The sequence below is a fragment of the Atractosteus spatula genome (assembly GCF_055471065.1).
Source record: "Atractosteus spatula isolate fAtrSpa1 chromosome 10 unlocalized genomic scaffold, fAtrSpa1.hap1 SUPER_10_unloc_2, whole genome shotgun sequence".
Classification (NCBI taxonomy): domain Eukaryota; kingdom Metazoa; phylum Chordata; class Actinopteri; order Semionotiformes; family Lepisosteidae; genus Atractosteus; species Atractosteus spatula.
Window position 1 is genome coordinate 2,082,516 of NW_028296622.1, and position 16,671 is coordinate 2,099,186.

Below are 16,671 nucleotides of genomic sequence, written 5' to 3' on the forward strand. Positions count from 1 at the left end.
CTGACAAGCAATGTGTGTAAGACGACACACAGACACACAAACACACACACCTTGGACGGGACGCCTGTCTGTCTCAGGGCACACACAAACAGACACACACACTCACACACCCGGCCGGGATGCCAGTCTACCGCAGGGCACACACAAACACACACACACACTCACACCAGGGCCAATTTTCCCACAAGCCAATGAACTCACCAGCACGAGACTGGGACTGTTGGAGGAAACCCCAACACAAACATGCAAACTCCACACATACAGTCCCCTAGGAACTGTAGTCAGGCAGTGATGTTAACCACTGCACTACCCTGCCTCTAAGGGGTAGCAGGTATAAAAGGCTGAAAACAAGACTTAATATTGTGTGTATTTCTGTCCTCTGTAGAGCAGTTAGTTTAAAGCTCTGTGCTCTTTACTGTGTCAGCTGATAAAAACAGAACCATTGAGGTGTTGAAGTTGTATGGTATGGTTATTGTGCAAACGTTATGTGGTACATGTTTGTTTATTTCATTTCAGGCTTTGTTGGAACACTTTAAGGTCTTTAAGTTGGGATCCTGAATACAGTGGTGGGTTTCATTGGTCTGGACCTGTAGTGTCGTTTAAGTGAAAGTGAAGAAAGTATTTAATTTCTTCTCTCACACTGCAGAATCGCTGAGTGTAAAACAAGAGGGAGCTGTACTGGCAGATTAATCTGGTGTGATGTATTATTTTGTCAAACACCAAACAATTTCCAAATGAAGAAAACAACACAAGTGAAATGTCACTATGTTATTTATGCTTGTAAAAAGATACAGTTTGTCACATTTGATTGTGATTTCTTTATTAGATATTTCAGTTAGAAGCAGTAATTATCGCATTTGTCAGTACAGGAACAGAAGAAAGGTTTATCACCAATTGTCACCAATTTTCAATTACCATTTCAATGTATTGTGTTTCTATTGCAGTATCTCATTTTTTCCTATTTTAATCTATTTCCATTAATCACACACCAGAGGGCTTAAGAATTTATCAGCACAGTAAACATAAGAATGTACCTACAGAACTCAACCCCTGATGTAGAACAAGAGTAGATGCCATGATTTCCTGTGGATATGGACACACACCCACAGCTTCAAAATACAGCATGAAGTTCCTCAGCCAAACTCTGAATCACTTTTCACAAACAGCAAAACAAATGTCAGAATAAAGTTTAAAGATGAAACCAATTTCAGGTTAAAATAAAACTCAATAGTTGCAGAAATCTGCAGTTACTCATTAACTGTTCAGTGTCTAAATGTCTGTTGAGTGAGAGCTTTCTGTGACATTCTAGTACTGAAATAATTTTACTGAAAGACAGTTCTCTTTTTGTTACCATATCTTACCCAGAGAGCTTCTCATCTGTTCATTAATAACCAGATTTGTTACAGAGGATCATGGTGATGTGATATGAGGACCTGTAAGACTGACTTGAACAGTAGCTGAGCTCCTGAAAGGATCGATTCATAATCTCACTGAATCAGGTTGAACATCAGTGTCCCTGAATACCTAAATATTTACACAAAGTGTAAATGAAGCATGAAGTCATGCTTATTGGCACCCCCCATTAACTTCGTAAAGCCAGTCCTGTAACCCTGTCTGTAGATGGCTCTGTACTTGAGCTTCAACCAAAATTGAACAATCTTGGGGTGATATGCGATTCTGGCTTAACATTCGACCCACATGTGCAGCATATCATCAAAACATGTTTTTTTCACCTTAGAAATATCGCTAGACTACCCCCTATGCTATCACTAACTGTGGCTGAAAAGCTGATCAACACATTTGTGTTCTCCCGAATTGACTACTGTAATGCTCTACTCGCTGGGGTATCTAAATCTACTCTGAACAAACTGCAGTCTGTCCAAAATTCAGCAGCCAGAATCCTGACCAGGTCTAGTGCAAGTGTTCACATTACTCCTATCCTGGAGTCCCTGCACTGGCTTCTGGTCAAATTCCATGAGGACTTTAAAATCCTCCTGCTCACCTATATGGCTCGGCTTGGCACCTCAGTACCTGTCTGAACTATTATCGCCCTACTCCCCACCTCGCAACCTTCGCTCTGCTAATTCTGCTCTCCTTACTGTCCCCCAAGCCCCTCTACACTCTTGGGGTGACAGGGGCTTCTCCTGTTCTGCCCCCAAGCTCTGTAACTCTCTCCCCGAGGATATGGGGGAGTCACCTTCTCTAAACTCCTTCAGATCCAGACTCCAAACCCTCTTCTTCAGAAAAGCCTTTACTTCACTGGTTCCATTCTTCACCCCTCTGCTCTTCTTAGTAGCACCATCCAAAGTCTCCTCTGTGTATTGTAATTGTGTTTTATCTTGTGTATTCTTCTTATTTATTGTTGTCATCCTGTAAAGCGCTTTGAGAAGCCACCTTTAATGGCGCTATATAAAATAAGGTTTATTATTATTATTATTATTATTATTATTACACTGATGGGGGTTTACTGCTCATCTGTCAGGGCTGCCTCCTTTGCGCTTCTGTCCCAGTCTTCAGGGATTTTACCCAAATCTGTGAATTTAATCCAAATTCCCACTCGATCTTGATCCTAAAAGTACAGATGAACCATTTCCAGTAGAACTGTTTGATATCGGACTTAAATTTTCACTTCATTTTTACTCAGGTATCAGTTTATACAAAAGACAGTTTAATTCACCAAGAAACATTGTATAGGAAAAGTTAAACTTACATTAACTTTATTTTATTAATGGCACTTTTTTCTTTTAAAGATGTAGTTACTTCAGTTCCTTCAGTGCAGAGCTCTTTTCAATTGTTTTCCAGTCATTGGGAATTTCACCACAACCTTTAAATTTAAGCTTTAATTTCTCCTCCAGCTGCGACCTGAAAGTACAGATGAACCATTTCCAGTAGGACTGTTCGCTGTTATCTGGGGTGATGCTCCACCTGCTGTAAGGTTCACCTGCTTCTCTGTAGGTCTTATAGGGAACAGTTTTAGTAGATTCCCAAGTAGGATAGAAACTCTTGTCACTGCTGACTGAGGTGGTACAAATATCAACATAAAATATATCTGTCCCACGGAAATGCCAGCCAGACAGAGCAGAAGGACGATGAAACTGGACACTGTGATCAGTCTCATGGTCAGGGATGGTGTTTGTGCAGATGGCCTTACAGAAGGGACACTGTTCCCAACAGCCACTGAGCGCCTCACACAGAATCTCATCAGGTCTGCGTCTGAACATCTGTAAGTCAAGGTCAGGTGTGCTGCTGCTTTCTTTCTGAAAATTTTCCAGTATCTCCTTAAGTGATCCGGCCATCGTTTCTCTGAGGAACTGCAGGTCTGTGATGTCTTCGTTTTCTATGTTTCTGAAGTCTTGTCTGGGGAGCACCATGTGATCACTGAGTGCTGCACAGAACTCATCCAGCCACAAGGTGGCGCCACCATGTCTCTCTCTCACAGCTGCAGTGACAGTAGTGTTCACTGTTAAAACCTGCTGTACTAGGTCACTCAGATTGGTATTTAACATCCTTCTCAGTTGATCACTGTTGTCTTCACAGTATCTCTCAACACGCTCCCTTATAAACCTCGCAAAATAATTCTTTGGATGGTTAATATATTCCATATAGGAGTCAAAGTCCACCTGCTCAGCGAGGTGTCTCAGAATGTGGTTCTCCAGGTTGGATCTGTTACCACTGAAAGCAGGGCAGTTAGATTTCATTTCATCTGTGATCTGGATACAGGTCTTATCGCACGCTGCCTGTTGGATCGCAGGTTTTAGCTCCTTGCACAGAAACTCTACAAAGAATGTGACAGATGTGGCTCCTTTACAAGAGTTCTTAAAAATCTGCAGGTACTGATCTCTCTTACTTTCAAGGTATGTAAGAGGATCGTTGGCTTTTCTGAAGGACTTGTGTAATTTCTCAAACTCTTTTACCGCCGAAAGACAGAGATGCACAGATAATTCAAATTCATACTCGTTTGTGAAGTTTATGTTTTGTGCCACTTTTTTGTATGTGGTTAATTCCTCTTTAATCAGATCTAAAATCTCGTGGATAAAGTTAACATTGAAATCAACGTTCTTCTTTTCTTTTTTCTTAATGTATCTTTTGACACTGATATTTATTTCGTGAAATATTTCATTTTCCTGAAATTCCCACTTTGTGATCTGAAAGGGCTTCAAAAAAAATTGCACTGTTCTACTCTTCCACAGGCGCTGGAGAAAGCTTGATTGAGTGTTGTTTTCATTGTCCTGGACTGTGTTGGTTTTATTGACAATCTTATTGGCAGCATCATGCTGTGTCTTGAAGACATCCAGGAGTGTGTTCTCCACTTCAACTCTTATATTCTTTACTTCCTCAGGGGGCTTTTCTGATGACACTTTTTCAACCCAGCTCTCCCAGAGTCTGTCAAACTCCTCCTCCACTTTCTTATCACTGAGCTTCTGCTTCTTCAGTCTGGACGCCAGGTCTCTGCTCATGTTAATCAGTTGTGCTTCGTATTCTGATTTCTTCCTGTCCAGCTCTGATTGGCATTTCTTCAGTCTGATCAGTTCATTGCTCTGCTTTCTGGTTTCTTCGATGAGCTCATTCCTCAGGCTTTCAAATCTTTTATCAACATTCACCTTCCACTTAATTAAGATCTCCTGGTATTTTTCCTCTTTAAAATACTTCTCGATTTCAGCTGTCAGTGGTTTGTAGACTTTCTCAAATTCTCTCATCAGATCTGGCAATGTCACAGCCTGAACTTTATTATTGTTAATTTGGTTGCTCAGTCTGTTCTGTATCTCCAGGGCTCGTTTCCTCATCTTCCACGACCACTCTCCGTACTTGTCCTCCAGTTTACTGTAAACCATCATTTCCAGGGTGTTTCTGAAGCTGAAGACAAAGTTCTCCGCCAGCAGGGCGTTCCAGAGATCTTTGATCCGTAATTTAAACTCGGACAGTGAGGGAAACTTCACTCCCGGCTGCCACTGAGCGACATTGAGGAGCTTCGTCTTCAGCTCCTGGATGTTCTGGCTGTAGGAGGGGTTGGGAGGAGCCATCGGAGGGTCTCCTTCCAGAAGGTTCTTGAAGTAGAAAACCTGTGACTCCACATCGAACTGGATTATATCACTGAAGCCAGTAACTATACAGCCTTCCTCCCTGGCAGCAATGCGGGCCATTTCATCCAGTTTCTCCTGGAGATGCATCCTTCCTTCTGTGTTCTTGCTGTTTGCTGAAGCTTCTGCAACATTCTGGTGCACAAAAATACAACTTGGTTTGATCTGAACAGACTTCATTCTCAGGAAGGCCTGGACACAGATCTGGAGAATGTCCTGCATTTCAGAGGGATTCTCTCCCATGATGTTGATCACAGTCATGTCGCCAATCCCGATAATAAACGTTGCCAATTCATTGTCGTGACTCAGTGTGGTTTTATTACTGAGCTCTGGTGACCGAAGCCCCTCTGTGTCCACCACCAGGACAAAGTCATACTGCAGCTGGGCTCTGACCTCCTCACTCACTCGCACTAACTGCATGAACGCTCCCCTGGTGCACCTGCCTGCACTCACTGTGAACTGCAGCCCGAACATCGTGTTCAGCAGAGTGGACTTTCCTGAGCTCTGGACTCCAAGTACAGAGAGGACAAACACCTTTCTGTCTCCAAGTCTCTCAGTGAGCTTGTCCAGGACGGCCTCAATCCACACCAGAGGCACATGGGCAGCATCTCCGTCCATCAGCTCCAGCGGATGTCCTGAAATCAGCATCTCTGCTCCAACAGCAGGAAGGACACTGACAAACTGTCTCTGATTATTTAGACCCTCTTTTGATTGAACAGCCTCATAGAGCTGAGCGGTTTCTCTCATGAGGTGTTGGAGTCCGAGAGTTGCAGCACTAATCTGTCCAGATATGGTGTTCAGGTCCTTCTGCAGTTTCATTTCCTGCTCCTTGTCCTTACTCTTGTCTTTCAGTCTCAGTTTTGTCCAAGTGGAGTGGTATTTCTCCTGAAACTCACTCAGCGTGTCTGCAGTCAGTTCATCTAGATACATCCCCAGCCAGTGCAGCATGAACAGCTTGGTGTCATGTGGATCTGCAGAAGTTAAACACTCCAGGAAAGATCTCATGAAGCCACGGAGAGGGAAAGCTCTCTTCAGCTGCTCACAACGGAGGGCTCTTTTCTCAGCTCTGATCTCGCTCAGCTGCTGTTCAATACTTTTGTTCGCTTTGCTGTTCAGACGATACTGTTCTTTGTCCTTCATGCACCACCTGTGCCACAGCTCCCCCTGCAGAGGCAACAGAGTCTCTTTCAGGGTTGATAATCTCTCCTCTTTCAACAGGTGCAGCAAAACCTGGGCCTTTTCCTTCCCTTCTGTACAGAATTCACTGTCTTCATCCACCCTGAACTGCTGTCGTCTCGCTGCCTGTAAGTATGTCTGGAGGCTGGAGGTCTTGTTCACAGTGGAGACGCAGTGTCTGATGTGTGAAATGATCTCATCAGTCAGATCACCTTCGCTCCTGTTCTTGGCTGCCAGTCTCACCTTGTTTGGATTGTTCCCTGGAGGGACTTTACTCTGTCCAGCAAACAGACAGATCAGGGGGGCAGGAGAGTTGAAAATAGCGTCAGTTGTCTTCTTCTCTTCTCCCTCCAGTGGAGACTCTGGGATCAGAAGCACATTGACAGTGCTGACCTCCTGGAGAAACTGCAGCTGCTCGGGGTGTTTGCTGGCGTCGCCGTGAAGGTTCAGGAAAGCCACACAGCTGTCAAACACGTCGTCCTTCCTGCCTCCTGGGCAGTACCAGGCGATCTCCACCACCCCGTCCATGAGCAGGCGGTGTGGGGAGCTGCCCCTGCAGTGCCGGTGGAAAAACACACTGTGTCTCTTGGGGCTGACGACGCTGTTCAGGATCTGGGATTTGGAGACGGAGGACGATCCCAGCCTGATGAAGGACACCGTTGGCACTGGAGCATTGAACATGTCCCTGCAGTTGTGTTTCACAGAGCTGCCGCTCTCTGAGGGCTCCTTACTGCACCAGGACCTCTTGACCTGCCTCAGGGCCCACAGAGGGAGCTCCACTGCCCCAGTCTCGGGGCTGGGCACCAGGAGGGGTAAGGCGAATTGACAGGTGGAGAGCTTGGTGAAGAGGAACGCTCTCAGGAAGTCACCAGAGCAGTGGAACACAGCCATGTGGACGTCCATGGGGTGAATGTGCGACTCTTGATAGATGCCCTCTCCGTAAGAGTCTTCAGAAGTGCCATCGCAGGAAGTGGAACTCTGGAGTCCAAGACTGAAAAAGTCATCACTGCCTGTTGTGTCATCCGTTGACTTCTCTTTCATCAGACTGCTGCCAGCAGAGTCAGTCTTGTGATCTTTAAGGAACAAGGTCCTGTAACTGTAGTCCAACATCATGAGCTTGTAGAGATAGAGAGCTGTACTTTCGCTCTCATTTTGAGGTTGAGTGGTGCTGCATGACAGATGGCTGATAACGAGCACATTGGTTTTCTTCTGCCTACTGGGATATAAGTCTCTGAGCCCAAGTTTCTGCAGCAGGTTCAGAAAATCATTTTCTCCCCTTTTCTCTCTCAGTGAAGAACTCTGAGATTCCTTTCTTGCTAGTGATCCTTCTGATCCTTCTCTTGCTGGTGATCCTTCAGATTTCTCTCTCATGCAGGATCCCAGAGATTCCCTTTTCTCTGGTGATCTTTCAGATTCCTCTCTCATTGGTGATCCCTCAGTGTTTTCAGGAATGCATGATTCCTTGAATTCTTGTTTCTCTACTGATCCATCACATCCCACTCTCACTGAAGAGCCTTCAGATTCCATTGCTGTTAGGGATCTATCTGATTCTGCTTTGTCCGGGGATCTCACAGAGGCTTCTCTCACTGGCGATCCTTCAGATTTCTCTCCCATGTAGGATTCCACAGATTCATTTTTCTCTGCTGATCCCTTGTATTCCTCTCTCATACTTGATCTCTCAGATTCCTCTCTCATACTTGATCCCTCAGATTCCTCTCTCATACTTGATCCCTCAGATTTATCTCTCATACTTGATTCCTCTCTGATACTTGATCCCTCAGATTTATCTCTCATACTTGATTCCTCTCTGATACTTGATCCCTCAGATTCCTCTCTCATACTTGATCCCTCAGATTCCCTTTTCTGTGGTGATCTTTCAGATTGTTCTGCAAGTGATGTTTCCTCATCAGTATGGTCTTTTACTGGCTCTTCTTTCAGTGCGTTTGTCTCATATTGTGCTCTTTGTGAATTTTCTGTTTCGCCAGTGCTGTCATTGTTTCTCTCGTCCTAGGAAACAGTAGGTACAATTGAGAATTAGGATTATTTTCTAAAGCATAATGTAGATCCATCCATGCACAAAATCAGTAAGCAAGTGCAAATACATGCCCGTTCTTGCAAGATGCTATCCATTGATTAAGTTGGCCAGCTCTTATGTCTTGAAGCAGACAGAATTGCAAGTACAAACATTTCACTACAGACAGAACAACTGTCCATTTGCAAAAATAATTTGAAAAGATATAGGAGATTATTCATGTAATTGTGGACATTAACATCTGATTGAGATGGTGAAAGGGACAGACCCTTTTGTCTTAGATCTTAGAATGTGGAGAGTTTCCTCATGTACTGAAGAAGTACTGGACAAAGATTGATATTAATTGGTGGCATTATTATTATTATTATTTTATTATTAATCATAATAGTAATACAATTCATATAGCACCTTCAAAAGTATCTTCTCAAATCTTCTGATTAACAAAGATAGGAGATACTGTAACAAAATATTACAGAAAGCACATAGAAACACAAGGGATTACAAATGGCATAGAAAATGCAAGAGACCTATTAAATAAAATTTAATAAAAGCCTTTCTACGGAAGAGGAGTAGGGCGACAGAAGCTTGGACAGGGACTGAGGAGCCAAGCCATGCAGAGCCTTTTAGGTGAGCATGCGGATTTTAAAGTCCAGTCCGGTGCAAGGACTCCAGGAAAGGAGTGATGTAATCATTTGCGTTAGTCCTGGTCAGGATTCTGGCTGTCAAATTAACATATTGAAGTTGATCAGTGTGGATTTAGAAACCTCAGTCAGAAGAGCGTTACAGTAGTCAATGCGGAAGGAGATGAAAGTATTGGCCTCTTTTTCAGCGCCAGTGAGCAACAACATACAGTAGGATGTAGTCTGGCAAGTCTTCTGAGAGGGAAGAATGATGTTTTTACCCCTTTCTGCACATCAAATGTCAAAACCTGGATCGAATTTCACAAGCTCTCCAGTTTAGGTTGAAATTCAAGTACAGTGCCATCCACCGTCTTAGTTTACATGAAGCAATTTTGAGTCCAGGTTTTTATGTCAGAGTTGCAATCAGAAAAGGCAGACACAAGTACTTAAGTGTAAGGTTAGTATGGATGTAGATTTGAGTATTGTCTGCATAGAAATGCCAATTCAGAATATGTTAGAAGTTGTCTTCAAATATATTGTTACAGCTGTAGGTGACTGGAAGTGTCCCTAAGAATCTAGATAAAGTGTGTAACACCTGGCTAGTGTCAGTATTTCCTGTTTCAATGCAGTCCGGGGTCTGTGATCAAACCACATCATAAAGTTTACCTTAGCAGCTATATCACACTGCAAGTCACAACCACTAACCCACTAAGTAGGTGTGAGCCAGGCCACCACCTTGATGGGAGACCTGCTGGAAGAGGTGTTAGTGGGACCAGTAGGGAGCGCTCACCCTGCGGTCTGTCTAAAAAAGGCACTGTCCTGCCTTTGGATGAGATGTAAAACTGAGGTCCTGACTCTCTGTGGTCATTCAAAATCCTAGGTGTTACCCTGGTGTCCTGGCCAAATTACCCCCTGGTCAAATTACCATCATGGCCTCCTAATAACCCCCATCTCTAAACTGGCTTCATTACTCTGCTCTCCTCCCCACTGAGAGCTGGTGTGTGGGGAGAGGACTGGAGCATCACCCAGGTGGGGCTGCACACTGGTGGCGGTAGTGGGATCCCCAGGACCTGTAAAGAGCTCTGAGTGGAGAGTCCAGAAAAGAGCTATAGACGTGTGAGGAGTTATTATTATTTTATAAACTGAGGAGGTTTATTACAAGAACATCTGATTTTTTCATTTTTCTGGGGTATAATCCAGAGAGACCCAGTTTCTGAAACAAATGAAGAAAATCTCTTTTTTCCCTGTTTACAAAATGTCTCACCTCTTGCTCAGCTAACTCCCAGCCCTGAGACGGCGATGTTTTCTCCTGGCTCCCAGCTCCCAGCAGCCTCTGCAGAGCTCGTGTCTCCCAGTCCTTGCGAACGTGTTTTTTCAGAGCTTCACACTCTTGGTCTCCTAAGTGCTGCAGAGCTGCTACACTGGTAACACACAGCTCATCTTCAAACACCTTTAACCAGTAGAGTTTATCAAGGCCAGTTTCCTGAAGTGTCACAGCCAGATCTCTTTCACTTTCTACTACAGTAAATGTGTCCTCTTCACTCGTGGCCTTGTGAATCAAAAAGAGACAAGAAAGAGATAGAATACCTGCACAACATTACTGTCATAATAAATACATCAAGATCTCATGAGGTGTGATCAGTGATGACTGAGGTGTGATGAGGTCTGGACAGTGATGAGGTGTGGTCACTGCAGTCTGAGGTGTGGACAGTGATGACTGAGGTGTGGACAGTGCTGACAGCTGTGATGAGGTGTGGACAGTGATGACTGAGGTGTGATGAGGTGTGGACAGTGATGACTGAGGTGTGATGAGGTGTGGACGGTGATGACTGAGGTGTGGACAGTGCTGACAGGTGTGATGAGGTGTGGACAGTGATGACTGAGGTGTGGACAGTGCTGACAGGTGTGATGAGGTGTGGACAGTGATGACTGAGGTGTGGACAGTGCTGACAGGTGTGATGAGGTGTGGACAGTGATGACTGAGGTGTGGACAGTGATGACAGGTGTGATGAGGTGTGGACAGTGATGACTGAGGTGTGGACAGTGATGACTGAGGTGTGATGAGGTGTGGACAGTGATGACTGAGGTGTGGACAGTGATGACTGAGGTGTGATGAGGTGTGGACAGTGATGACTGAGGTGTGGACAGTGCTGACAGGTGTGATGAGGTGTGGACAGTGATGACTGAGGTGTGATGAGGTCTGGACAGTGATGAGGTGTGGTCAGTGCAGTCTGAGGTGTGGACAGTGATGACTGAGGTGTGGACAGTGCTGACAGCTGTGATGAGGTGTGGACAGTGATGACTGAGGTGTGATGAGGTGTGGACGGTGATGACTGAGGTGTGGACAGTGCTGACAGGTGTGATGAGGTGTGGACAGTGATGACTGAGGTGTGGACAGTGCTGACAGGTGTGATGAGGTGTGGACAGTGCTGACAGGTGTGATGAGGTGTGGACAGTGATGACTGAGGTGTGATGAGGTGTGGACAGTGATGACTGAGGTGTGGACAGTGATGACTGAGGTGTGATGAGGTGTGGACAGTGATGACTGAGGTGTGGACAGTGCTGACAGGTGTGATGAGGTGTGGACAGTGATGACTGAGGTGTGATGAGGTGTGCACAGTGATGACTGAGGTGTGGACAGTGCAGTCTGAGGTGTGATGAGGTGTGGACAGTGATGACTGAGGTGTGGACAGTGCTGACAGGTGTGATGAGGTGTGGACAGTGATGACTGAGGTGTGGACAGTGCTGACAGGTGTGATGAGGTGTGGACAGTGATGACTGAGGTGTGGACAGTGCTGACAGGTGTGATGAGGTGTTGACAGTGATGACTGAGGTGTGGACAGTGCAGTCTGAGGTGTGATGAGGTGTGCACAGTGCTGACTGAGGTGTGGACAGTGATGACTGAGGTGTGATGAGGTGTGGACAGTGCTGACTGAGGTGTGATGAGGTGTGGACAGTGATGACTGAGGTGTGGACAGTGCTGACAGGTGTGATGAGGTGTGGACAGTGGTGACTGAGGTGTGGACAGTGCAGTCTGAGGTGTGATGAGGTGTGGACAGTGATGACTGAGGTGTGGACAGTGCTGACAGGTGTGATGAGGTGTGGACAGTGATGACTGAGGTGTGGACAGTGCTGACAGGTGTGATGAGGTGTGGACAGTGATGACTGAGGTGTGGACAGTGCTGACAGGTGTGATGAGGTGTGGACAGTGCTGACTGAGGTGTGGACAGTGATGACTGAGGTGTGGACAGTGCTGACTGAGGTGTGGACAGTGCTGACAGGTGTGATGAGGTGTGGACAGTGCTGACTGAGGTGTGGACAGTGATGACTGAGGTGTGATGAGGTGTGGACAGTGCTGACTGAGGTGTGGACAGTGATGACTGAGGTGTGATGAGGTGTGGACAGTGATGACTGAGGTGTGGACAGTGCTGACAGGTGTGATGAGGTGTGGACAGTGCTGACTGAGGTGTGGACAGTGATGACTGAGGTGTGATGAGGTGTGGACAGTGCTGACTGAGGTGTGGACAGTGATGACTGAGGTGTGATGAGGTGTGGACAGTGATGACAGGTGTGATGAGGTGTGGACAGTGATGACTGAGGTGTGGACAGTGCTGAGAGGTGTGATGAGGTGTGGACAGTGATGACTGAGGTGTGATGAGGTGTGGACAGTGATGACTGAGGTGTGGACAGTGCTGACAGGTGTGATGAGGTGTGGACAGTGATGACTGAGGTGTGATGAGGTGTGGACAGTGATGACAGGTGTGATGAGGTGTGGACAGTGATGACTGAGGTGTGGACAGTGCTGAGAGGTGTGATGAGGTGTGGACAGTGATGACTGAGGTGTGATGAGGTGTGGACAGTGATGACTGAGGTGTGGACAGTGCTGACAGGTGTGATGAGGTGTGGACAGTGATGACTGAGGTGTGGACAGTCATGACAGGTGTGATGAGGTGTGGACAGTGATGACTGAGGTTTGATGAGGTGTGGACAGTGCAGTCTGAGGTGTGGACAGTCATGACAGATAAATGTGAGTGTTTTATTGATCACATTGTATTTGATATCTTGATGTCAAATAATCAGATGATATATTGATATATTGGTATTTGATATAATTTGAAATTGTATTTCAGATCTGTTTTTTTATTCCATCTCCCTCTCTTGTATCTTTCAGATGACCTCCGCAGACTGTAGACAATCGACTGAAGCTCCTTACCTGTGTCGGGTCCTGCTCTGTCTTTAGAAAGATGGTGTCATGGTCTCTGTGCTCCTGTGCTGAACACAGAGTGCAGATGACTATCCAGTCAGTCCTACAGAACAGCTCCAGAGCCCTGTGGTGCTGCTGACACAGTCTGGGCTCCTGGGCTCCAGTTGTGTCCACCAGTCTGTGTCTCTGCAGGTCTGGGACAGTGTTGTGTTTTTGGAGGTGTGCCTCACAGTAGGAGGCAGGGCAGGTCAGACAGTGTTTCACAGCTCTGAGCTTCTTCTCCAGACAGAAATCACAGATCACTGCTGGCTCACTGCAGACACAGAGAGAGAACAGGGAGAGTCTCAATCACAGTGTCCAGTGACCAGACTGGACAGCCCCAGTGTGTACAGTGAGGAGTTACTAAACTGAACAGAAGCAGAAACATATTAATATGTCATATTTTCTTTATAAAGGTCATTAATTCTCCATTACTGCAATCTGCTTTATGATGGAGAAGTGAAAGTTTTCCAACAGCATGAAGTTCACATTCTTCTGCTTCTCAATAAGAATAACGTGCAAAGAATTTACAGAAGGGCTGTCTGAGAGACCAACACCGAAGTCACAGGGAACGTCTGACACAAGAGAGACAGAAAATCCACGATCGGGGGCCCAGCCCTGCTTAGTGTTTGCCGGCTGTGAAAGTGATCTCCTCACCTTGCTCCAGCAGTGGAGGAATCGTCTCGGAAATTCACTAGCTTGTTCCTAGACTGGTCACTCTGCATAGACACACAGCTGGGCACTGGAGACACTGTCTTCTGCTGTCGGACCCTGTGAAGGAGGAGTCTTGTTACAGCTCCCTGCAGGACAGACTGATAACGACTCTCTTTCTGAAGACCGATAGAGAAAACCTCTCTTTCACAGGCCCTGTTCTGAACTCTGAGCCACATTCAGGTAACACTGGTCAGGAAACACGGAGCAGAGCCAGCAGAGCCCAGCCTGTAGGAGTGTTTCTTATCTCAAACCTCTTTTATTGTGTGAGCAAAGATCAGATTCCCCAGCAGTGTTAAAGCAACAAAGAGCTGCTGAAAAAGTATTGCAAAATATGCTGTGAGCTAGGTGAAGTGCTTTTCCTTATCAAAGTCTTGGACTCTGAATCTCTGGCTCTGTGATTCCTGCTCCTCCAACACATTTTCTTTGTTCTGAGTTACGAGGGGAGACCTTTTTGCATCCTGCTATGTACTGAGACGAGGGTGCTTCATAGTACTGTAATGAGGCCATTTTGACTGACCATCAATTAAGCCAATTAGGCTCCAGTTCAGAAATGTTTCCCTTCAAACTAGCCCAACCATACTGGACTCACTTGCGAAGATTTTCACTGATTCAGAAAAGCGTGCTCACAGAGTGAGACTGCCCCCACCTCTTCAGCTCTTCCCTGTTCCTCTTAGAATCCATGTCTCCAGCAGGATCCCCGGAGAGACTCACAAGTCTTGATCAATCACCTCTGCCCACAGCACCACACAAGGAGTCAGAGTTCGATCTCTTCAGAACCGGCTCCGTGCACAAACCTGTGAAAACCCAGACCGGAGAGTCTGCTTGCTGTAACAGGGATTGTGTGATAGTGAGCTGACGCACTACGCCATCACCGACCTGGACCCCTCCTGTATCAGTGCCTTCACTGTCAGGCCACAAACTCCCCTCTCCGACCACAGCCAGATCACACTCTACATGAAGAGAGCACACCAGCACAGAGACACACGGACACAGCCCAGCCAGCTGTATGACCTCAACCAGGCGTACAGATGGGACACAGACAGCCTGGACAGATACCAAACTGCACTGGGCGATGACGAAATTCAGACACTGATGGACACATTCCTAAACACTCCGTATCAAACCAACAAATTAGGCATCAACTTGGCCACACAAAAACTAAATCACCTATTCCACAAACTAGCATCAAAATCTAAGCTAAAAACAACTAAATCAAAAAACTACCAAAAAACAAAAGCAAAAGAAAAGTGGTTTGATACGGAGTGCAAAAACATCAGAAATGCACTACGAAAAGTCTCAAATGAAAAACACAGACAACCACACAACACAGATCTGCGACTCAGGTACTGTGACATGGTAAAACTTTACAAACACACGCTGAAAAAGAAGAGAAACACATACATAGACAAACAACTTGCAGAAATTGAGGAGTCACTAAATCAGAACTGTTTCTGGGAGAAGTGGAACAACTTAAACAAATCAAAACCAGAATTGGCCATCCAAAATGGAACAATCTGACAAACATACTTTGAAAATCTCTATGAAAAGCTCCCAAATACAAATCAATCAGACCAAAACACCATTTATGAAAAACTCAAAATTTTGGAATTGGCTATCAAAGACAACCAAAACCCCTTAGACTCCCCAACCACTGAGCAGGAGCTACTGGACAAACTCCAGGCCCTCAGACCACGCAAAGCCTGTGGCCAAGATGGAGTCATAAATGAGATGCTGAGACACAGCAGCCCAAAGCTGCAACAAGCCCTGCTCAAACTCCTCAATCTCATCATGACAGCTGGATGTTTCCCCGAGGAACATCCAGCCCGAACTCCTCCGACACGCCGAGAAACGCTCCGCCACAGAGCCAGCGATCTGCCGCCCAGTGAGATCAGCTCACAGTTACTTTCAGTTTCAGCTGGTGACGCAGTTTAGTCACACACACTGCTACACACACTCACACCGCTACACCCACAGCGATACACACACACTGGTACACACACCGCTACACACACTCACACTGCTACACACACAGTGATACACACACCGCTACACACTCACACTGCTACACTCACAGCGATACACACACACTGGTACACACACCGCTACACACACTCACACTGCTACACTCACAGCGATACACACACACTCACACTGGTACACACACAGCGATACACACACCGCTACACACACTCACACTGCTACACTCACACCGATACACACACTCACACTGCTACACACACACCGCTACACACACTCACACTACCTGATGGTCTCCCGGCCGCCCGCTCCCCGAACCCAGAGCTACATTACGGGTCCAATGAGCCCGAACTCCTCCGACATGCCGAGAAACTCGAATTTGCAGACGAGGCTGAAGTTGTTCCTTCCGCCTTGAACGCTGGCGCTGTGATGTGGCCTTTCGCCTGTAGGTGGCGCTCTGTCCAGTCATGTTTAAATGTACCAGTCCTGATGGATGACTACACATCCTCAGTCAAGGGGAATATCTAATTAAATAGCGACTGTCCAAATTGCATTTTTGTACAGATTTCAGAAAATCACAAACCATTTTCAAAAACTCACACTAACACGAACTGGCACTGGGAAAAGCTGAGTGCTTTCTGCTGTATTGCTGTGCCCCCCCCCCCCGGTTATAAAAACATCTCACAATTCTGACAGGTGGGAGACACAATAACAGACACCAGTCACCCCTCCTGGGAGACGCACAGCGGTCATCCAGCACCAGTCACCCCTCCTGGGAGACGCACAGCGATCATCCTGCACCAGTCACCCCTCCTGGGAGACGCACAGCGA

The 16,671-nt window shown here is 46.2% G+C and overlaps 1 protein-coding gene across 3 annotated transcripts; it reads right to left on the reverse strand.

The window, feature by feature from the left end:
• Nucleotides 1–800: 800 nt before the first annotated feature.
• Nucleotides 801–16,290, reverse strand: LOC148812633 (interferon-induced very large GTPase 1-like). Of its 3 annotated transcripts, none has more exons than XM_088908537.1 (6): nt 16,127–16,290; nt 14,510–14,657; nt 13,807–13,920; nt 13,120–13,423; nt 10,171–10,455; nt 801–8,261 (listed from the first exon to the last, which is right to left on the reverse strand). In XM_088908537.1, the coding sequence occupies exons 2-6, from the start codon at nt 14,542–14,544 to the stop codon at nt 2,757–2,759; spliced, it is 6,243 nt and encodes a 2,080-aa protein (XP_088764663.1). In that variant the 5' UTR covers nt 14,545–14,657; nt 16,127–16,290; the 3' UTR covers nt 801–2,756. The 3 variants fall into 3 exon arrangements, with proteins under 3 accessions (XP_088764663.1, XP_088764665.1, XP_088764664.1); XM_088908539.1 differs by having other exon boundaries at nt 16,169–16,182; XM_088908538.1 differs by lacking the exon at nt 16,127–16,290 and having other exon boundaries at nt 14,510–15,346.
• Between the last annotated feature and the right edge of the window lie 381 nt (nt 16,291–16,671).

Bases quoted from the DNA above. Each gene is read 5' to 3' on its own strand.
- LOC148812633 (XM_088908537.1), bottom strand. From the start codon at position 14,544: ATGGATTCTAAGAGGAACAGGGAAGAGCTGAAGAG. The intron at 13,921-14,509 runs GTGGGGGCAGTC...CCTCCTTCACAG, and splicing joins AACAGGGAAGAGCTGAAGAG to GGTCCGACAGCAGAAGACAG. The intron at 13,424-13,806 runs GTGAGGAGATCA...CTGTGTCTGCAG, and splicing joins TCCTCCACTGCTGGAGCAAG to TGAGCCAGCAGTGATCTGTG.